Raw genomic sequence first — 22,674 nt, 5'->3', positions numbered from 1 at the left:
ATCGTTGATAAAGCAATTGCTCTCCTCCCTTCCTTTGAGCGTTCCCTTTTTTACCACCGCTTGGCCTCTGCATTTGGCCACTTCCTTTCGGCTTTGCGTTCCTGCAGGCAGTCTAGCTGAAACTAGTCCTTTGAAATTTAGCGGGAATTAACATCATGCGTCAGGAGGACCACAGCTGCGCAAGCGCGGGACACCACTCTTTCTCGCGCGCTATCTTTGCAGCTTCTACAGCCAGTCAGAGTTAGCGTTGGGGCCAGAGTTCCTAGGACTCACCAATCGTGTGTGGGAGGCGGGCCGCCCTGGAGGCAGTGGCGAGAGGGGGCGGGAACAAGGAGAGAGCACGCACGGTTCCCGGGGCCAGGGTCTCTGCAGACCAATCCGAGAGGCCTGAGGTCTGAAGGCAGTGGGGCGTGGCGTTGGTGGCTCCCGCATCTCGAGGCCGTCCAAAGCCGAGCCAATCAGAGTGAGGAGGTGGAGGCGACTAGCCAATCAGTGTGCAGAACAGGCGAAGCAGGGTGGGGGGGCCGGTAGGGGTTGAGGAGTCTCGCACGGATGCCGCCGGCTTCCTAGGTTCTGTCAAGGGAGCCTGGCGTGCGTAGGCGGCTGAGGAGGCGGGAAGGCGGCAGTGGTTGAAGGGGCGATTGCTGACTTGCGGGGAGGAGGTCTGAGGGGTTGAGAAGCCATGGTGATGGCGGCGAAGAAGGGCCCAGGGCCGGGTGGCGGGGTCAAGGCGGAGGCGGAGGCGGCCTCGGAGGTGTGGTGTCGCCGGGTGCGGGAGCTGGGCGGCTGCAGCCAGGCCGGGAACCGCCACTGCTTCGAGTGCGCCCAGCGCGGGGTCACCTACGTGGATATCACCGTGGGCAGCTTCGTGTGCACCACCTGCTCCGGCCTCTTGTGAGTGGACCGGTGTGCGGGGAACAGTAGGGGGAGGACCGGGAAAGGAGAGGTGGAGAGCCGGCATTGGGGACATCGGGACCCAGGGCGAAGGGCCAGAGCCGAGGTCAGAGGCGGCGGGGTGGCCTGAGACACGACGGATGTGCCGAGAGGGTCGTCTGCTGCAGAGGCGTCACGGGGAAGGGAAAGGATCAGGGGCGACAAGACATGATTAGAGTCGCGATGCAAAGGAAAGGAAAGTCTGAGAACTGCAGAAACTCCCTAAAGGAGAGCGAGCTATCCGAAAGTGGGGAGAATTGAAGGAAACTGGGGTGGGGTGGGAGGGTCACAGATTTAAAGGGCCAGAGAATGACAAACACCCCAAGGGAACTTCGTGTAGGTAGAGGGCCAACAGGAAAGACACAGGTTAACAGCAGAGTGATACTGTTAGGTAAAGGGCCGTGTTCTAGTGTTCAGGAACAGATCCTAATCTTTCAGGACTTTGGAATGCTCCCCAGAGGGAAATTTCTTACAAATCTGAGATGAATGGTGATGGGTTGCCCTTTTTAGAGAAATTAACTTTTCCAGAGGTTTTGGGTTCTGGATGAGCCATCCTTAACAGTAAAAATTTATACTTTCAAGCTCCTTGCTTCCACGGCTTACTCCTGGTAGTAGCATCTAGCAACTCTTCTAGATTGGGGCGGGGGCGGGGGGGGGGGTCCCCTTGTATAATCTGCAATGCTACCCTTGGCACTGTATTTGGTCACACTTGAGCTAATTTAGAGCCACAGTTCTAGCCCAGATTGCTGGTTATATGGTAAAGTTCTTTTCCCCCTTAGGGAATTATTATTATTAGATGCATGTCTAAAATTTGATAACAAGCCTATATGTCTATCTTTATAAGTTTAACAAGGGATTTATTTTGACTTTTTAAGTATTAATACATTTGTTTGGTTGGTTTTGATTTTAACTAGGAGTGCCTTCCTTGTTTCTTCTTTCACCTTTAGGAGCCAAGAAGGGAGCAGTATTGTTCTTGGGTGACCGATGGGAGAACAGAAGCAAAGAGAGGTTTAGTAACTTATCCAATGCCAGATAGGGGTTGCTGTTTTCAGCATTTGTTGCTATTAGTTATGATCATGGCAGACCAGAAATGAGGATCCAGGTCCCCCCATGCAGTTTAGGATTATTTCTATTTGGTTTTTACCTCCTTTGCCAAACTTTTAGGTTTTGATCAACTTTACTTGTATGTTGTGAGGATAGACTTGACTTTGGTGTAAGTAAAAGTTTTGTGGCTCTTCTGACAGTGGTTTAGAACACAAACTGGAGTTTGTCAAAAGTTGATATAGAGGCTCAAATGGAGTAGAAGAATGGAGACCAAAGACTGGGACAAGTATTTTGAGGAGAATAGGAGCAAAGTTTAGGACTATTTATAGGGTAAAGTAGAAAGAGCATATTCCTGAAGATCCTGTTATGAAAAGGCAAATCCAATTACAGACTCAGTAGAGAAGTAAAAGGAAGCAGGGGGATAAAACTGATGGCTTATCAGAGTCTAGGTCCCAGGAAGAAAATGTCAGGAACAGCATCAGTTCATTGCCGTGCTTAGCTACCACGGCATGAAACCTCAAACACTGAATAAGGGGCAAGTACTGACATCATTATTTTCTAGACCTTGGTTTAAAGTATCCCATAGACAACATTTCCCTTCTATAATGAATATCCCTCAACCAGGACAGATGAAGGGCCAAGGGATCTGGCTCACATTTACAACCTGGTTTCTTTTGCTGGAAAAGTTAACTCTTTAAATGTCATCGCACAATTTACAGAACTTTACCACTTCCCCCTGTGGTCACTGTTGATCTCACTGGTGAAAAGTCAAACACCTGTGATCTGGACAGACACTGGGTGACAGTGACCTAAGGATTGTTTAATGTAACAGAGAGGCCTGTCTCTTGTCTGCAGCGTGTGTATGTCCAGCTAGGGGCTTAGCTCCGCAGGAACTGAAGTTCCTATAGGACCAATGGTGGGGTCTCCCAGCACACCCCGCCATTTTTTTTAGTTTCAGAACAATTTAGAAAGGACATTTTTGCTTAGTATTTTGGTAAAGCATTATGAGAATCACTTGTAGTGATTCTCAAGGTGGTAGACTTTAGGGAACACATTTTGGTGACTGGGAAATGAGAACTTGGGCCAATCCTTTGTTATCAGGAAGTGAGGGGAGAGTGAAAGGTCAAGAAGCTGGACCAATAAATGAAGCTCAACTCTGAAGGCATGTTGAGATTATAAAGAGAGAAATATCAAAAGAAACTCCACAGGAAAGCTGTAGTTGCCCTGGCCGCGACTGTCAGACTGGGTTCTGATGCTACTTCTCCTTTCCAATTGGAGTTGTAATTAGCATAGAGTAGGGTAAAGCATCCGAGAAGGCAGTGGCATCCCACTCCAGTACTCTTGCCTGGAAAATCCCATGGGCAGAGGAGCCTGGTGGACTGCAGTCCATGGGGTCGCTAAGAGTCTGATATGACTGAGCGACTTCACTTTCACTTTTCACTTTCATGCACTGGAGAAGGAAATGGCAACCCACTCTAGTGTTCTTGCCTGGAGAATCCCAGGGACAGGGGAGCCTGGTGGGCTGCCGTCTATGGGGTCACACAGAGTCGGACACAACTGAAGTGACTTAGCAGCAGCAGCAGCAGGGCAAAGCATGGAAAGCTTTAAAAGAGATCTTCACAAAGTATTACCTGTGTCCCTTGATGTCCCTTGGGAAGGGCTGGGAGCTGGCAGGTGGGCCACAGGTAGAATGTGAGGTGGGGTTTGCTGGCTGCAGTGTGAGGAGGGGGCACACAGCCCAGCAGATGCTGAAGAGGCGTCTCCATGGTGATCCACACACCAGTTAACATCTTAAATCCACATGGTTGATTGCCTACAGATTAGGATTTTGTGGTGGTAGGAAGTGAGCTCGCAGTAGTAGGCCAGCAGCTTGCACATTCAGTCAGTAAGTCAGTCAGTCAACAAATATTTGTTGAATGTCTCTGAAGCCTCAGACACCAGTTTAGGCACTGGAGATATGGTAATGAACAAAACTGACAAAGTCCCATCTTCAGGTAGCCTGAATCCTAGTGGAGGCCATGGCCCTAAATAAATCATCAAATATATAAATGCAGGTATTGATAAGCACTATGAAGTAAACTAACACTCAGCATGGGCTAGAGACTGATAGGAGCTCCTATTGAGGTATCATAATGAAAAGAGAAGAAAAATTCTTTCTTAAAATAAAGAGGATATTGACATATACTTTAGTATAGGCAGAGAAAGGAGACAGCAGGATTGGCTTTCTTCTGAAAGCTAGTTTTCTGTTGAGTGTGTTACAAATTTATCAACCACTTAGGGGGATGGAGTGTTCTGGGGGCAGTAAGCAGAACTGCCAGGGTTCCCATCTGGCCTGATTGACTGATATAACAAAGTTGACAGTTGCAGCCAAAGTTGAATCTCCCAAGATCTAAAGAAAAATTGAGATTCTAATGGTGGTGGGTAGGTATGACTATGCCTTCCTGTGTGCACGTGCGGGCTCATTCTTGCCGTCTTTTTAAATGAGACTTTTTTTTTTTCATCTCTAGCAGAAACCCACAGTGTTGGGTGTGGGGGCCTGAGAGAGAAGCTGCTAGCTTCTCCCGTTGCTAAATTTACATACATGCTGCCACAATTGTAGGTCCCAAATTTGACCTAGTTTTATTCATTTGGTTTTCTTCCAATACCTAATTTCCTTAACCTGGATATAGATCTTTTAATCTCCCCAATCTGTTCATGCGCTTGCCTGTTTAGTTATATTTCTAACTCTTCATACTAGAAGATGAGTCTGCCATTTGAAGCTCAAGAGGGGTAAAAATTGCCCCTGAAAAGGATTTCTTTCCAGAGCAGGGCCTCAGTGTTCTCTCTTGTTCCGGCTTGCTTGGATGCCTCAGTGGATAAAAATGGATAAGCCACTTTTCTTGAAAAAGGAAATAGATGGAGAGGCCTGAGATCTCATTGGCATCTAGGCTAGGCACTGTCTTTGACACCCAGTTTTTTAGCCAAGTACGTGACATGTTTCCTTGACCTGTCTGTTTGGGTCTATCCTTTAATCCATCATCCTTCAGGTCTCAGTAATGGACATTTGTGTCTTCTGCTTCTTTATATCTTTACTCTGACAATGAGATTAAGTCAGGATTTAGATGGACAGAGCTCTGGACTGGGTGTCAAGAGATGAGCTTGACAGCTCTTTCTTTGTGATAAGTTGCTACCCTCCTGGTGCCTTAGTTTCCCTGTCTGCCTCACTAGTAGCTGTTTCTAACTGAAACACTTTTATCTCCATGGAAGGAAAGGTATATTATGCTGTTCAGTAATTCAGTACTTTTCCATCTGTCGGGGTTGGAGAGGTGGATGTATGCCTGTATGCCCTGCCCTTACTTTAGTCCTGTCCTTCCATCCCCTTGCACCTCACCTGTCAAATTCACTTCCGCCAAGCAAGAGGGACAGAGTCTCTAAAATTACAGATTTAGGCACTTTATCTTACCTTGGCAAACTTGAAAAGCTCCTAAGAAAATAATAAATTACCAAAGGGATGAGAAGAAAGCGGGCGGATGTGAAAGGTCTGAGATTGAGCCTAAAGAGGAAAGTAGCTGCTAATATCACATTCAATGTGTCTCTATATGAAGGCAGCTGCTTATTATTGTCCCTGAGGAAGAGCTTCAGGAAATGGGTCAAAGCAGGGAAATTTCGATTAGGAAGAAATTCCCTAAAATTAGTGAAATTGACCCCAGAGCAGGGTAGTAAGGGAGCCTTCCTAAATAGGGACTCTTCTTGGTAATGTTTGAGTCCAAAGTAAGAGCAAACCTGATTTAGCTGAACCTGGCTCAGAGGCAGAGAAATGGAATCCCAGGGGCAAAGAAACACAGTCTAGGGTAGATTCATTTGAACACAAATATTCAGAGGTAAGGAATGCCCAAGTTCAAATCTGGCACAAATGAAGGAACTTGGGTGCTGGGTGGAACTGTTTTTTTCCACTGTCGACCTGGCAGAACTTTCTTATTTGAGTAGCTGAGCAGGTTTTAGGCTTTTATGAAGCAAGATAGAAGCAAAATATGGGCCAGTTTGAGGGTGATGACCACAGAGAAACAAAAAGTTGTGGTATTTGCAGAAATAGTAGTATGCTTAACAGAAGCCAGAGGGAGAGAGAGGCAAAGAGAGAGAGAGGCTTGGACAGACTAGGATCTCTGCAAGTCACTTCACTTGCCAAGTAATTCTAAGTACTTCAGAGAGTGATTCAGAGTACTCCAAATGCCGTTTAGGGGCCCTGTGAAAAAGAAACTGAAGTAGAAAAAGGCTGAAGGCTTGAGCCCTAGTAATGTACTTGCTTTCAATTAGAAAAAGTTGCCCTATTCTGGGCAAATACCTTTATCTATTTCCCCAGCTCCTCCTGGTTAGAAATAACAGAATATATTTGTTGTGATAACCAAAGAAAGGGCAGTGCCTCCTGCAAGCTCTCACTTCTTCTTTGGGGGAGAACCTGAGAGTTATGTTGGGGAGACCAGCTGCAAGTTGGAGAGTCAAGTGTGTATAATTCCAGGCCAGTGCTTCCCATCTGGCCCCAGGGCATGGCCCTGGTATGTACCAAGTTAACACATAACACTCCTAGATCATTTGCTTTTAGCTCCTGAGGGGAGAGGGGCTCTTGTTTCTAACTTGCTTCTCTCAGCCAGCAGTGACCTCTCTGTGATTCAGAGACAAATGCTCTGACTCTGGCTGTGTAACTAGGCCCTCTTCCTGGGCTGCAGAGTGTTACCTTGTAGACTCTCCCTGCCCCAAAACCGTGGCTCTGGTTATACATAATCCAGTCTACAGACATCAAGGTCAGAGCAGTGCTTTTTGTACTGTGCTATGGAAACATCCTGTTCCATCAGATTCGTTAGGCCCAAAGCACCTAAATCACTTCTTTTCTCTGCTTTGTCTTTATCCTGTCTCCACCCCCTAAAGCCTCTAGTCCAAGCTCAGCCATAGGAAGTTCTGTTCTAAGCATCTCCTCTAGATTGATGAGTGGGTCAAGTTCCTCACCCCCCCCCACCCACCCAAGGAAACATACCTCCCTGTTTACACTTTGCTAACAGTTCCTGGTTGTCCTTTCAGGAAATGTCAATGACCTTTTTTGTGATAGGCTTAGAATCTGTCTTTCTAGTGTAAACATAATCCGTTTTACTTTTCCCACGACCATTTGTCTTCCTTCGCTGCCGCACCCTGGTGCCACATGCTCCCTGATCTGACTGCGTGTGCCTGCTGCCCTGGGAAGCACCCTCGTCCAGGCTCCCCTGGCCCCTTCTTGGAAACAAGTGCCTAGTGATCAAGGACCAAGTCCTGTAATTTTTGTGTCCCCCACAGTGCCTTCCACAATGCCTCGTCTTTTATTTAGCAGAGTAAATATTTGTTAGTGGGAGGTGGCAGGGCAGCCCAGGCTCAGGAACAGAGGGCTCTGTATACTCTGCTGAGACCTCAGAAAGGCCTGGCACTCCCGGGGCAAGGGCACAGTGGCTAAGGTGAGAAGGGGCAAAGGAAAGAGTATCAAAGCAGGATGTCTGGACTTCGGAACAAACAGAACCCAGCCACTGGTGAGAGAGGCTTAGGAGGAAAAACTGGAATCTCTTTGAACTGCAATCAGAAGACAGTCTTCAGGTCAAATCAAGTTTAAGAGCTATTGTTTGACACTGAGTTACAAAGCCTGGCTCTTGGTTTTCCCTGCTCTCATCTTTCCTCGGGGCATCTATCCTCTTTGATATTGCTTATCTTTTAAAGGGTCATTTTGAGAACCATCCAAGTCTAGTGGCAGAATTGCTGAAAATGCCCCCAGTTGTAGCCTCCAGCGTCCTTCCTGTCCTTGGTTAGAATCCCATAGACGGTAACCTATCGTACTGAAGAGCAGCTTCCCTTCACCGTTTACCTCGTACTCTGTCATCTGTCTGCTCTCTCGCCGGGGCTGATTCACTTACACTAATCCACACGCTGCCATTCTGCCCAGCTTCCCAGATCACCTTTGTTCAGTGTGTGCACCTGGAAGCTTGGACATGTGCTTTCTCCACCTTTCCCTAAGATTTCTATCTGGTAAATTCTGTTTACTTTCCTGAGGGCGTCAATCAAGACCCTATGCTAGCGTTACTTTTATTTTCACATCTTGCTTTGCCCATTTTTTCCAGGGAGTAAAAACCCAGAGGCCTCTCAGTTGGGACTGTCTTTCCCGCATGCACCCGTGGTCTTTCACTCCTGGCCCCAAGGTCCAGTTTATTTGTTTTGGTTCAGCTACTGGTGTTTTAATTTGTCGAGGGTGGTGGATTTAGAGCAAAACTGAAGGTAAGGAGAGGGGAACCTCTGAAACCATGCCTGGCTTAGCCCCACGCTCCCGTTAGAACACTCTGGAGGGGAGCTGAGTGGGAGGAAGGAAGCCAGCTTGGCTGTAGTCTCCACGGGGCATCTGTGGGCAGAGCTGGACTCCCAGGGAGTTAACGGAATGAAAACACAGGGCTGGCACAAAAGCATCCCTACAGGGTTCATGTTCCTGACTCCTGCCCGTCTCAAAGCTCACGGTTGAACCTGACTCTTGCTTCGTTTCAAGATCTAGAATTGACAGGAAAGTCTGAAGTATTTCTCTTCCCAGAAATCACTTCCTAAATGAGGGACCCCCTCCATCCCTCCACCACACAGCCTCCTGCATAGAGGAGAGGAGCAGCAGCCAGCCTAGAGACTCTTTGTCTCCAAATTTTATCTGCGTTGGTATTATCAGGAATATCAGGGGCCTTCATTTTTGCCTTCCCTCCTGCTTGAAAGATTTGTGTCTCCGTGGATTCTGGGACCCTGAGCATGTGCTGTAGGCCTCAAACAATGATGAAGCAGGAAATGGGAAATGGTCACACACCTGAGTTCCCTGAAGAACCCCTCAGCTTGAACATTCAGCTGCCGGGGTCTGAGCCAAGCAGAGGCGGCTCTGGATGGACATGCTCTACCTTCTTCTTGGGAATAACGGGTTTCCTGTCTCTCAGGAGAAGCCTCCAAAACATTCTGGCCTCCCTTCTTTCCTTGAATTAAGAAGTAGCTTCAGTTAGAGAGTTTCATTTACGTGTGGTTTTATCCTGTCTCCCTCCCTTTCCTCCTATAAGAAGACCTGCAGTGCTAATGGCATTCTGCTTCTCTTTTGTTCTGCTTCTCCCTCACAGGAGAGGCCTGAACCCCCCTCACCGAGTCAAGTCCATCTCCATGACGACTTTCACTGAGCCTGAAGTACTGTTCCTGCAAGCCCGTGGAAACGAGGTGAGCCGCCGCTGCCGGAATGATTCCAGGATGTACTTGCCCTGTCTGTCAGTGGAGTTTTGTCTCAGATCACAGGAAAGCCCCTACAGTTTTCTGTTCGAGTTTCTCTTATTTTTTAGTGTGTAAGGTATCTTACCTATGTACATGTGTACGTTTACGGAATCTTAGTTATACAAACTGAGGTTTGTCTGGGCCTCTTGTTGGAAGAATCTGGGGAAGGAGCAGTCTCTGTTGGGGTGACCCTTGAGGAAGAGATGCTCCACAGTGATGAGCGTTCAGAGTTGACCGGGCGGCCCCTCTGAGCAGGAGCTCCTGGAGCCAGCTCTGCTGACCTAAGCCTCAGCAACTGGGTGTAAGCCCATGTCTTTACTTGAGAGTACGTTAAACCCTTCTCCAGCTAAATCTGCTGGTGGGAAGATTCCAGCCTTGGTGCCAGAAGTACTCCTTTGATGGGCTTACTTGGAGAGTGCAAACAAGAGCCTCTAGAGGTGTTCTGGAAGCCACAGCTCTGAAGATTGCTCCTGACCCCACCCCCATCCAAATTTAGTTTCCCTTAATTCTCATGACCCTGTACTTTATTTCACAAGACGTGTCACAATGTGTCATTATAAATGTATCTGTATTTATCTAAGACACTATTTCGCCATTAGATTATCAACTCTGCGAGGACAGAGATCATGTTTGTTTTGTAGTTGTACCCAGATCCTCATGTTGTGTCCATGCTCAATAAATGTTTATTGATGGATGAGTTGGAAATGGTATGATTCCCATTTCACACTTTCTGCCCCAACTCCTCTGTCACTCGACTTCATCCCTTTAGGTTTGCAGGAAGATCTGGCTGGGTCTTTTTGATGCTCGGACATCTTTAATACCAGATTCCAGGGATCCTCAGAAGGTGAAGGAATTTCTCCAGGAAAAATATGAAAAGAAGAGATGGTAAGGAGGAGGAAAGAGATTACTCTGGAGACACGTGTCCAAGACACTTCATCTTATGGTCCATTTTCCAGAGCTGAATTGGGGCTTCTTTCAAAGGCTAGATAAGGGTTGAGTCTGTTCCACTCAGATTCAGTTAGGACTGAATTCTAACTTCTAAATAATAAAGGTACAAGGAAGGACAATTTGCTCTTGGTCACTGACCCTGCAGCTTTGATATCCCCCTCCTTTGGAGAGACAGAAGACTGTGTGGAGGGGAGAGCCAGGCTCCCCAGCTATGGAGTGTGTGGACTAGTTTTTATAGCTCCAATGATGTCACAGAGAGAGGTGGCTAAGAGCACATGGCCTCTAGATTTACTCATCTAACCCATGTTTTATAGGTGCCCTTTTTTCCTGTGGGGAAACAGCATCTCTGTTCTCTCTTGCCTTTTCTTCCCCCACATGCCCCTTCTTGTTCCATCTCTGGGGTGTGTGCATGGTTGGGGATAACTATAGGGTGAAGAAGAGAATGCAGAGAGCGCGGAGACTGGTGTGGGTACAACAGCATTTTGTAGTCCCTCCAAGGAGTGTCCTTGGGACTAAAAAAGTTACATCCCAAGTAGAGACCACATCCACTGGAGTGGAAGGGGATTTTATCAGAAGTCCCAGGAGCCAGCAGGGTAAATCCTGAGTGCTTAGAAGATGAAGTGGCAGAGAAAGAAGAACCTGAAGACACGCCCAGGAAGTAAAAGGGGGCCCTTGAGTAGGAAGCTGGAAAATAGGATCACCTGTTGGTCAGCCTGATTGGAGGTGGTTATTATTTGAAACCAGATGGTTTGACGTGTCAGAAAGAGGAGGGAGAGGTGTGGGGAAGGCCGGCACAAGCCAAAGCAAAGTGAACAACATCCCTGCAGGAAAAAAATGATCTGAGAGTAAAGGAGCAGCTCAAGTTAGGCAGAACTCTCCTGTGTTGGTCAGCTTCCTTTAATTCAAAAAAGAGAATCAGTAGGGAAAATAAGAAGGGACTTTGCTGTAACCTGTTTTCTCAAGCACTTAAGCTGAGCAAGGTCCTAGGTTTCAAGGTTTCACCCCTCCTTTCTGCCTAACTATTCTTTCTCCAAGGTATGTCCCCCCAGACCAAGTCAAGGGGCCCACTTACACCAAAGGCAGCACCTCCACCCCCGTCCAGGGCTCCATCCCAGAAGGCAAGCCCCCCCGGACACTTCTGGGGGATCCTGTGCCGTCTCTCTCAGCTGCTGCCTCCAGCTCCAGCCAGGTAACACTCAGATCTGCCCTCGACATTATTATGGGATTTCAGAGACAGGGGTGTCAGTTTCCTAAATCAAATCCCCTAGACTTAGCAGATGATCATTGAGGAGGTGTGAATGGGTTCTCAGCCCTGCTGAGACCTAGGTCTTGCATTTCTCACCTTGGACTTGTGTATTTTGGAAGAAAGAACCCAACAGGAAGTGGTATTTAGGGAAGTCAGAGTATCAACTTCAAACCTGACCACTCCTCCAAAGAAAAACAAGGGCCAGGACACTGCTTCAAGCAGCTCCAGGGGCTGCTGCTGGGCACCGTCCCTATGTGTCTCAGGGTTGCCTTGACTCATGCTCTAGAGTGTGTGGTTCTGGGAGCGGCTGTCCCGAGAGGACAAAGGAATCAGGTATGAGAAGGGCTGAGGCAACGCTTCTGCCCAGGAACCCTCTTGGTTGAGGGCAGTTTCTCCCTCTCCTCTCTCCACCTGCCTACCTGGGGCAGCCAGGGGAGCCATGCAGGGGCCTGGGTCATGACTGGGATTCCAAGTGCTCTATGTACTGCCTTCTCCTCCAAGCCTGTCAGTCAGCCTCGGATGGCCCAGCCCCGGAGCTCTCAACCTCCTCCCGCCTCCTCGGTCAAGAAAGCCAGTACTGATCTGCTGGCTGACATCGGCGGAGACCCCTTTGCTGCTCCCCAGGTGGCACCAGCTTTTGCTGCATTCCCAGCCTTTGGGGGTAAGTGGGACTTGGGATGAGAACTTTTGTCCCCATCAGACACGGAATTTCACTTAGCTCCAGCTCTGCACAGAAGTGAACACGATGGTGATTCTGAAGAATCACAGCCTGGAGGGTGAGGGTCAGATGAGTATAGCCAGGATTACGGTAGGGAGTTTGACCAAAAGCATGACAGCGGGGGGCTCCTAGCCCTTCCTTTTAGATAACTGGAAAGAGCCTTTTCCTTACTTTCTGTCTACTAAAATGGGGCAAGGGAATTGTGACAGGTTCCACTTCCCCTGCCCTCTTCCCGAAGATCAGCAGTAGCCAATAGAGGGTGGAACAAAGTGGTTTTCTAGTTTCCCTTTTTCTTTTTTAAAGCCCTTCCCCACAACATTTTTTTCACACGATTCCACCCAAACTAGACCCTGACAAAAATGTTAATGCCTCATGGAGTAAGGATAAAAAGCGGGGAGTAAACTTGGAGTCTCTGAGAGCCCCTTTCCCTCTGCATGGGTCTGGCTGTCTGCCCCAGGCTGTCTGCCCCAGGCTCCTGCCAACTCCCTCTGAAGAGGGCCCTGTGGGGAGGCAGATGTCTCATTGAGTGGCTCTTGGCCGCTGTATGATACAGATTACATACATTTTCTACAAACATAACCTTCATATTCTCTCCACCTACAGGCCAAACACCTTCCCATGGGGGCTTTGCCAACTTCGATGCCTTTGGTAGTGGCCCCGGCTCTTCTGCATTTGGAAGCATTCCTCCAGCTGGCCAAGCCCCGTTCCAGGCCCAGCCGGTGCCCCCAGGTAAGTTCTGCCCCTCTGGCTTCCTTTCTTTCTGGCAACTGCGTTCCATTGTCCACACCCATACATCATCTTTCATTCACATCCACACCAGCCCAGAGAACCCACACAAAGAGATGAAGCTCCAGGAAAGGATGAGAGGAGTCTGATGAGGTTCTTGTCAGGAAGGGGCTCTGTTCTTTTTTTCTTTTTCATGTAAGGAAAATGGCTAAAAGCACAGCAGGAGTTGTGCGGGCTGTGTGGTAGGAGGTTGCTCACTGGGAAGTAAGGGAGCCTGAGATGAGAAAACTTGAGAATGCGGACCTGAGAATGGACATGACCTTTCCCCCTAGAGGGCCCCCAGAGCAAGGGCTGGAGCAGTGTCCAGGGCAGTCTCCAGAAGGCCTCACCCATCCGCCTTAGAGCAGAGGCCTGCCCACTCCGTGTTGTGGTGTTCTTGCTGTGCGAATGAAGGAGAGTCTAAAGGCTCTTCAAGCACTCGGTCCCTCCCAAAGCTCCCAGATGACCGTCCCCGGAGCTTTCGGGCTGCCCCCTCCCTTTGGACACCCTGCACACGGAGGGCAGTCGGGAGCACTGTGAGGACAGACGTCCGGGAACTGCCAGTGACTGACTCTCTCTCTCCTCCCCACCGACCTGCCCTTTCCCTTCCCCACCCTCACCGCCAGCCAGTCGGGTGCTAACTGGAAGTCACAGCTTTGGTAAGTTACTCCTCCCCATCCCACAGTGACCCAAGGCACGAGACTCTGTCTCAGACCTTTGAGCTTTGAGGGAGGAACCCCTCAAATGTACCCTTTTTACAGGGGAGGCAGCTAGCGGTTTCCCTAGTCATTCAGTCCACAGAGAGGCAGAGTCCAGCCCACAGCACAGATTTCTGACTCTGCTCTGCCCACAGCCCCCGCCACCTCCCAAGGGTCGGTTGATTTTTTGTTTTGAATTTAATTTTTTGCATAGAACAGAGGAGACATTTTGACAGAAGTTAAAATTCACAACAAAATTCTCACATCGTGAACTTAATTAAAGTAACTGATGAGGTAGCCTGAAAATCCGTAAAGCAAAAACTATTAGAATGAAAATCTGATAAACCAACAGACAGAGATTATAATAGGTTCTCTCACAAAATTAACTGATGGAGTAGATGGACAAGGAAAGAAAGAAGGAAGGTAACCATCTGAATAACACTTTAACAAGTCTGACCTAAGAAATACAAGTAGAACTTTATAACAAAAATAAAGAATATATATTATTTCAAACATATAACCCTTTTATAATTTGACCATATATATTAAGAAAGTAAAAGAATATATATATATATATATATATATATATATATATATATATATATATAATTTGACCATACACTGGGAAACAAAATCTCCAGAAATTCTAACAAGGAGAAACTGCATAGGTCAGAGTATTATATATGGTAAAAGATGACCTAAACAAAGATGTCCTAAAAAATGTCCCAAAACAATGTTTCCTGTCCTTAAAGGCATGAAGCAGATAGGGAGAAGATACATATTTACAACATGGAAACAAACAAAAAGCCAATAACCATAATGTGCCTTTTAAAATTTTCTGTTAATAAGGGAAGAATAGAATGGCCAAGGGATAGAAGCAGGTAATACCCAGAAAAAAACATGAATATGTCCTCGACCTAACTAATCAGAGAAAATACAACTATAAGAACTATATTCACACAGTTTTTAAAGATTAATAATTGCCAGTACTGTGTGGGAAAATAGGTATGCTACTTTTAAGAATATAAATTGGCACCAGAATATACAGTTTAGCAAGAAAAGTATTCCCAGGCATGGTACCTCACAGGAAACAGCCTATTACAAGGTGGTTATAAACGGGTCATTCAGAAATGCATTCCTAGCACAACTGGTTACTTCCCTAGCAGGCCAGAGGTTAAGCATCCACACTTCCCACTGCAGGAGCACAGGTTCGATCCCTGGTTAGGGAACTAAGATCCTGCGTACCGCGAGGTGTGGCCAGAAAAAGAGGGCTTATTAAAGGGGCTCTTTTAAAAGAGAGAGGGAGAGAGTAAAGGTGTCAGCCCTGGAGCCATCGCAGGCTGAACCGGCGATGGACTTTTGGTCCAGTGTCTGCTCATCTCAAGAAGCAGACAGTCCCCGCCCGACCCCGAGCCTGCCAGCCCCAATGGTGCCCGGAGAGCACCCGGCTGTCATCTCCTCGAGGAAAGAAAGCTCTCCGTTTGCAGTCGAGGAAGCTGGCTCACGAGGCCGGTGCCTTGGCCCAAATCAAATGGCTGCTCAGGGGCGGATCCAAGTCACTTCTCGGCCCACCACGGTCACGAAGGGGTTTCTGTGAGGGTGACACGAAGAACCACTAAGGTTCGGGGAGACGTGGGCGTCTCTCCTGACGTGCCGGATTATATTTTTATGTTTCTGAGGAGGAGGACAAGGGGAGGCTTCTAAAAGTGCGGTTTCCTCTGAAACTGCGAGGAGGCAAGTCTACACACCCAGCCGCGCGGGTAAGGTGCCCACAGGCAAGCGCGCAGGTATCACCCGAGCCCCGGCCGCTCTGCCCTCTAGCGGCCGCCGGGAGGCACGCAGCTCCCGCTCCCGCCGCGAGGACGGCCGGCCAGGTCCTCATTGCGAGGAGCACCCCAGCCCCAGGGCCCAGAGTGGCGCTGAAGGGTCGGACCCCGGGGAGGACAGGGAGCCGTGTCCGCTCGGGAGATCCACGTACCTCGAGTCCGTCGGGCAAAGGAAGGGCCTGGAGTCTGAGAAGCCGAAGGGCCACCACCGCCCGGCTGGTTTTGCAGTCGTCCTCACTTAAGACCAGTGAGCGTTACAGCCCAGCGCGCGTCCCTCGGGAAAGCCCGCGGTGGGCAGGGAGAGGACTGAGGAGAGCCCCCCTCAGGAAGCAGCCCGTCCCGGATCCTCGCGGCAGGCAGGCAGGCAGGTAGGCCGGCCGGCCTGGGCGCCTGACATCCCCGCTGGCTTCTCCGCTCGTCCACGTTAGGCCGTCCCATCAGGTGTGCCCAGGACCAGGAAGGTGGCCTTAACAGGGGGATCTGGACAAACGCGGCAGCCTCACGCTTTGGAAAAGGAAGCGCAGGGAGGTCCACAGAACAGGTCTGAGGTGCTCAGAGCCCCAAACTTCACTGACAAGAAACCAGGGGTAAGGTTTGAGGGGGCCAGAGCGCAACCACATGGATTTGAGAACCTCCCTGACCCTGCTGTTTCCTTCCTAGCCCTGAATGTTAACTTTTCCTTTCCCTCTTTTTTTTTTGTGTGTGTGTGGGGGGGGGGGTGCTGCTGCTATGCCGGGTCTTCCGTCAGGGTGGGGTGGGGAGGCGCGAGGCTTTTTGTAGTTGTACGGCGTGTGGGCCTCACGTGTTGACGTCTCCACGTTGTTGACGTCTTCACGTCGTTGCGGCCTAGGGGGCATAGGTAATAGACGTCTTCACCCTCTTGTGGCACGTGCTGGCTTACGTGGTTGACGTTTTCACGTTGTGGTGCCTGCGGGGCGTTGTAGTCTGGGGATCCTATCTGCATTACCTGCATTGGGAGACGAGAGTCTTAACCTCCGGCCACCAGGAAACTCACTCCTGTCCCTCTTTTTCCTCTTGTGTCTAAGGAAGTATCTTCCCTTGTGATCTCGCCCCCTCCCCGCCTTCTGCAAGGTTTTGTCCCATGAACTTTCCTATCAATTCCACCTCCACTTTCCACCTCTGCAGGCACGTTCCTTTTTTTTCCCACAAATACATTTCAGGTTTCCCATCCTACAGAATGTTTCTGCAGCCTGACCCATGCTGGTCTCTTGTCTCATCTCTCCGCAGCCCTGCCTCTGGGTAAAGGAGGGAGCCGCCTTCACTTAAGTCATTTTTATTGTCCTGTTTTCTTTCTTTTTTTTACTACACATTTTATGACATAGTATACATACTGTTCTACACTTTGATTTTTCTTTAGCTAAACAGTACTGTTAGATTTTTTTTCATCAGTACATTAAGAGCTTCCTCATTCTTTTTTATAGCTGCACTGCTGTCCAATTTATGTCTATACCATAATTTATCTATTCAGCCTTCTGTTAGTGAATATTTAGGATAATTCAGTCTTTTGCTATTAAACAGCACTGCAGTTAATAACTTTGTGGGGGGCCATTGATAAGTTACATCTGTAAGGAAATTTCCTGGCGATGGAATTGGTCTAGTGGGGACCCTGTTGGTGCCATTCATGCCATCGCTTCCCTGCCCCTCCACTGCACCCCACCTCCATCCCTCCTCTTGCCCCTTCCCTCCTGTCTCACGCCAGCACCCCCTGTTTTACTCCTGTTCCTGCCCAGGGAGCAGCCAGGGAACTCCATTTGGTGCCTCTCCTCTCGCACCTGCTAGTCAGCCCAGCAGCCTCGCAGATGTGGGCAGCCTCCTGGGGCCGGGGGCATCAGCTGGAGGCATCCCCAGCAGGTAGGTCCAGACATCGGGGAGCTCGCCCTCGGGCAGGAAAGCCAGCCAAGAAAGCCTGGCCTTGGTTATCCCACCCTGCTCAGCTCCTCCTGTCCGGCAGGATGGGGTCTGCACCTCCTGGTCCCTTGCCCAGCCCCCTTCCTCGGTGCTGGGTGATGTGCATGCTGACTTCTCTCCCCATGTCACAGCATCTTCGGGATGGCTGGCCAGGTCCCCACGATCCAGTCGGCCACCACTGGTGGAGGCGGCAGCCCAGGGCTTGCTTTTGGAGGTGAGTCTTTTGTGTAGAGACCCCGGGAGGGGATCTAAGGCCAAGAGGAAATTGAGGACTCTAGAGGGAGGGGGTGGGGAGAGATGCACACTGGGATTTAGAGGAATGCTCAGTTAGGATATTAACCAAACAAGAAAAAAATAACCAGCTCTTCCTCCCACCTCTACCCTATTCCACCCTGAGCAGCCTTCAACCCTTTCACTACACCTGCTGCGCATGCCCAGCTGCCTTCCACCAACCCTTTCCAGCCCAATGGCTTGGCCACAGGTAAGCCTCCCAGACTATCCCCTGACGCTAGCTCTCTCCAGAGTCACCAGCCCAGGTCAGACCGGTTTAACTTCCAAGCCACCTAGTGGGCAAAGACTGGAGACACCCAGGTCCTGGAATTCCAGAGTTAGAAAAAACAGCCTGCCTCTCCCCTGAGCCGGTTCCGAAGGGTTGACGTTGACTGGGAGTGATGGATGCTTTTTCCTCCAGCCCTGTTTCCCCCGGCGGTCCAGCCTCCTCCCTTCTGTGTCCCACCTGAAACCATGGCTCTGTTCCCTGCCCTCCTCAGCCGGAGTTTTCTCTCTCCAAAGTTACGCTCGTGTGCCACCGCCACCTCCTTTTTATTTTTATTTTTTTCTGGTTGTTCTCAGAAAACCTTGAAACCAGGGAGAGAATAATACTCCCTACCAAGTTGATCCACGTGGCGGGCCCGACACTTAGGGCTCACCACCGTTATTTCATGTTTACAGCAGTCATGCCTAGGAGATAGGATTGGTCCCCATTTCAGAGATGAAAGTGACTTGCTATGGTTTATGCAGTAAAAAGGTGGCCGAAAGCGGACCCCAGTTCCGTGTTGTACTTGTGCTCATAACTAGCCTGTCCTCTGACCCACAGGCCCCGAGAGGGCAGGTTTGGCAGGGTGCACGGAGGCTGAAGAGTTTTGTGCTCCTTTCAGGTCCTTCCACTAGGTACCTCTGGGTAGGGAAAAACTAGCTTCCATTTCCCTATCTTGGAGGGACTTAGGAAGGACTGTTCTCTGGCCGACCTTCCAGAACCCTCGCCTGTCTCACGTCCTTCCCTCCACAGGGCCAGGCTTTGGGATGGGCGGTGCTGGGCCAGGCTTCCCCCAGACAGTGCCACCTACCGGGGCGTTCGCTAGCCCCTTCCCACCACCGCTCTTCCCCACACAGACCTCGATGACTCAGCAGCAGAATGGTAAGGGGTTCAGACCAAGCCCTCCTTTCTTACCCATTCCCACCCTCAGGGTCTGTGAGCCTGTGAATGTCAGGAATACATACTAGGGAGCCAGACCTCTCAGCTAGTTCCCTTTTGGACCAGCAGGGGGAGCCCAGGGAAGCAGCAGACCTGCTTGTGTCCTCTGATTGTTCCACATGTTTATTCCCCACTTTGGAGAAGAGCCTGCTGGGCCCCTGCCTTGGGTTGTAGCTGGGCCTGCCCAGCAGGGAGACAGGCGAGCTGGGCAGTACCCGCCTGAGCGGCAGGGCTCCCGTCAGCTGAATTTTTGCTCTTGCCTCCCAGGCTCTTCCTTTGGAGACTTGGGATCCGCCAAGCTGGGGCAGAGGCCACTGAGTCAGCCAGCCGGCATCTCCACCAACCCCTTCATGGTGAGCGCGCCAGGGCAGGGTCCGGGCCTTGTAAGGACGCGTGGCCTTTAACCCTGGGGGCTGGGGACGGAATCCTTCCAGGAGAAGAGGGTGATGTGGGGCAGGACGCATGCCCGTTCCTTGTGAGACTCTGCTTGGCCCAGCCAGGGATCCTCGGCCCTGACTTCATCCACCCTCCCCATGCCCTCTATGGGCCTCCTAGCTCCCTCATTTGCCCTCTTCCCTCCACACAGTCATTTTGAAGGAGAAAGGAGTCCTGAGCCACACGTCCTCTGTGGCCTCCAGCTCATCCTCCGTAATTTAACAATTTGCGGTTGTTCTTTCTTTCCAGACTGGATCCTCATCAAGCCCATTTGCCGCCAAACCTTCGACCACCAACCCATTCTTGTAGCACTGTGTCCTAGGGGGGCCTGCTCTCTGGGGCCCCTCTACTCCCTGGAGTTCTGACGACCACTTGCCTGTGGCATTTCTGCGGATCTGAGACCAGATGGGTCTTGTTTTGCAGGGTAGGGGGCTGAGGGTGGCGGAGCCGCTAATGCTTTGCTTGGGGCTTGCAGATAAAAAGACAGCTTCCCAGGTCAGCCGCCCCCCCAGGTCTCCTTCCCTTCCTCCTCCAGCCCCCACCCAGGCAGCGGGGGGTCGGGGGGGCCCAGAGGCGAGATGACAGAGCCAGGCCTAGAGGAGCCGTGGTGTTTTATTTTTCAAATTATTAACAATGATGACAGTAGTCTTCCTCTCTTGCCCTTAGCGCTCCCTTCACTCTGAACCCTGTCAGGGGAGGAAGCCATGGGCATAGGCTGACCAGCGCTCCCCTGTGGGAACAACTCCCCAGTGCCCAGCTTGCTGATGCTGTTCTCCTCGTGCTCGGAGGCACTGTGGGGAAAGCAGGGCAAAGGTGGGGGGTGAGGCGCAGAATGGTGATCAGACAGGCCGAGGAGGCCCTGGGGGACCAGTGTGCCCTGGCTCAGGCCAGCACCCCTTTCTCCATGTTCTCGCTTCCCCAGCTTCCTGCCACGTCCTGGGCACTTAGGATGAATCATTTCACCTACAGACTTACACATGCCCAACTGCCGTCAAGCACTTTAGTTAGCTGTGGTGTCATGTTTGGATACCAGTGTTTTATATTTATACATAGAGAATTTTCTAATATAGCTAATTATATATCTGTCTATATATATGCACACACACGTATCCACACACAGCCATTCTCCCCTCCCAGACAGCTCTTCCACACAGGAATGGGATGAACCCCCATCTGGGCCTCGACTGCAACTCGGGAGCTCCAGGGGCTGGGGGAGGGAGCCACATGTCCTGACCACCCCAGGGCCTGAGCTTTTTCAGGAAAAGGCTTTGTGCAATTGGCTGGGTGTTTTTTTTTTTCCCTTTTTTTCCCCCACGTGCCTCCCCCCCTTCCCTACCCCCCAAATCTCTGCACCAAAGCTGTTGCGGGCAATGTTGGGAAAGAACTGCATTTAAAAAATATATATATCTATGTCTCTCGTGGTCTTGCTTTGGGCCAGCCTCAGGGTCCACGTGTCAGTCAACGTGACTGCCTGGGTTGCTGACGATGCTGCTGTTGGCCAAGGACACAGCCAGCCCCTGCCTGAACTGCAGTCCAGTTTTGGCAATGGAGCGAGCTGGAGGGGGTGGGGGGGTCATCAAAATCCAGCACTCCTGGGTCAGGGGCATCCTCAGACCCTACCCAGACCCTCGCCACCTGAGGGTGTTTTGTCAATACTCACGTGTCTGGGCTGTTTGTGTGGTAACAAAACATGGCTTGGGTTAAACACCGCACCTGGTGAAGGAGAGGCCCAGGGCTGGGTGCAGCTCCCCACCCACTGCCCAGGAACCCTGACCCTTCAGCTGTCCTTTCTTGGGATTTCTCTGGGTCTTTCCACTCAGTGACCTTTAACAACCTGGCAGCAAGGAGAGGCGGGGACAGTGTTATCACTGATTTACTTTGAAGATTTTTTTTGTAAATACCTTTAGCTGCTGCTCTTCGCCCAGCCAGGTTTGGCCTTCCCACTTCCCCAGGGCCCAGTCTCCATCGTGTCATGTGTCTTCCCCTTCTCTAGCCTCTACCCTCCTTCCATCTCCTGGTGGTGCTCCAAGAGTGGACCACCATCTTTTTTACCCCTGGGTACTCCATGGCAACCCACTGCAGTGTTCCTGCCTGGGAAATTCCATGGAAAGAAGCCTGGCAGGCTACAGTCCACGGGGTTGCAACGAGGTGGACATGACTAAGCAACTAAACAACAGCTCTCCCCTTCTCTCTCTCTTTCCCATTCCCTGCTCAGAGCCTGCGAGGGGTGGGAAGCTGAAATCTGCATGGGGGCAGTAGGGAAGCCTTTTCTTCCTGTTCCCCAGCTCCCCTCACTCCTTTCCCAACCAAGAACACTGAGGTTAGAGGCGAGATTTAAAGGATCACGAGCCACAGTGCCTCTTACTGTTTCAGCCACACTTCTGCTGTTTCCCAGAGGGATCTCAACTGCTTGGTGCCTGGGCCCAGGACCTCCCTGCAGTCCCCGTCCACGCCTCCCAGCCACTCTGTCCGACATGGACCCCAGCCAGCTCACTTGCCAGGGCAGGATGACCAATCAGAGAAGTAACCCTGGGTCAGCATCCAACTCCAGGGGAGAAAAGTCAAGAGTTCCCCGGGCACAGGCCCGGCCCAGGACTGCAGAACAGCCCTAGCACTGCCTCCACTGGCGCCCTCTCTCCAAGGAGGCAGCCAGGATGGAAGAATGCCTGACGTGATAATGACTGGGCTGTGTTCTCCCTGCCCCATCCTCCAGGGTCTCCCTGCAGGCCCAGCCTGGTGGTTGCCAGGATGAACCCACAGTGTGGGGCTGCAAGGACTCCCCCCAGGCTGCCGCTGGGCTTCTGACCAAGTTCTCATGGTCCCCTGGCCAATGCTGTGACCACGCTCTGCAGGCAACAGCCCTCTGGCTTGACCCCAGCCTTCAGCAGGTCACTGGCAGCTGCCTCTCTGGGTGAGGAAGCAGGAGCCGGTCCCCATGACTTCTGCCAAGCTCTCCGTTCTCGCTGTATTGGGGCCTGGGAGCCCTGGCAGTGGGGAGAGGATGGAGGAAGCGGGTGGTGGTGTCCCTGCATGCCACTCCACAGAGGAGCAAGAACCCAAGGGACAAGAGGGAGCTGGGAGCCTCAGAGCCCTAGCCTCCTCCCTGTAGGCTCCTCTGTGGTGAGTCTTCCCAAGGCATGTGGAATGTGGGAGTCCATCCCTCAGATGCCCTGCAGCTGGCAGTGGGATGCACAGGGGGACCCCCTCAGGCTGGGGGAGGCATTCTCACCCAGCAGAGCTGAGGTTGTGTTACTTCCTGTCACTGGGGGGAGCCAGACGAGTTACCAGGGTAACCAGCTGAAATAAATCTTGCCTGGGTAGAATCAAGGGCAGTGTTGTTGCCGGGGCAACTTATTAGGTCATGTGTTTGGCTCGGGGCTTTTCCTGGT

At 50.7% G+C, this 22,674-nt stretch overlaps 1 protein-coding gene across 2 annotated transcripts; it reads left to right on the top strand.

The window, feature by feature from the left end:
- Positions 1-317: 317 nt before the first annotated feature.
- On the top strand, positions 318-20,695 carry AGFG2 (ArfGAP with FG repeats 2). 2 transcript variants are annotated; one of them, XM_069570099.1, is made up of 13 exons: positions 318-894; positions 9,102-9,195; positions 10,016-10,131; positions 11,230-11,383; positions 11,942-12,101; positions 12,762-12,887; positions 13,550-13,582; positions 17,199-17,319; positions 17,508-17,590; positions 17,777-17,857; positions 18,665-18,793; positions 19,118-19,203; positions 19,535-20,695. In XM_069570099.1, exons 1-13 carry the CDS (start codon positions 683-685, stop codon positions 19,592-19,594), a joined length of 1,455 nt encoding a protein of 484 aa, XP_069426200.1. In that variant the 5' UTR covers positions 318-682; the 3' UTR covers positions 19,595-20,695. The 2 variants fall into 2 exon arrangements, with proteins under 2 accessions (XP_069426200.1, XP_069426201.1); XM_069570100.1 differs by lacking the exon at positions 13,550-13,582 and having other exon boundaries at positions 461-894.
- The last annotated feature ends 1,979 nt before the right edge of the window (positions 20,696-22,674 follow it).

The sequence above is a fragment of the Ovis canadensis genome, chromosome 24 (genome assembly GCF_042477335.2).
Source record: "Ovis canadensis isolate MfBH-ARS-UI-01 breed Bighorn chromosome 24, ARS-UI_OviCan_v2, whole genome shotgun sequence".
In the NCBI taxonomy this organism is placed as follows: Eukaryota; Metazoa; Chordata; class Mammalia; order Artiodactyla; family Bovidae; genus Ovis; species Ovis canadensis.
Note: the sequence above shows the minus strand (reverse complement) of the source record. Positions and strands in the feature narration are given on the sequence as shown.

What these genes read in the sequence shown, in the direction of transcription:
- AGFG2 (XM_069570099.1), top strand. Translation starts at nt 683, where the DNA reads ATGGTGATGGCGGCGAAGAAGGGCCCAGGGCCGGGTGGCGGGGTCAAG. An exon ending in GCCCAATGGCTTGGCCACAG is followed by an intron (nt 17,858 to 18,664) that starts GTAAGCCTCCCA and finishes TTCCCTCCACAG; the next exon opens with GGCCAGGCTTTGGGATGGGC. An exon ending in GATGACTCAGCAGCAGAATG is followed by an intron (nt 18,794 to 19,117) that starts GTAAGGGGTTCA and finishes CTTGCCTCCCAG; the next exon opens with GCTCTTCCTTTGGAGACTTG.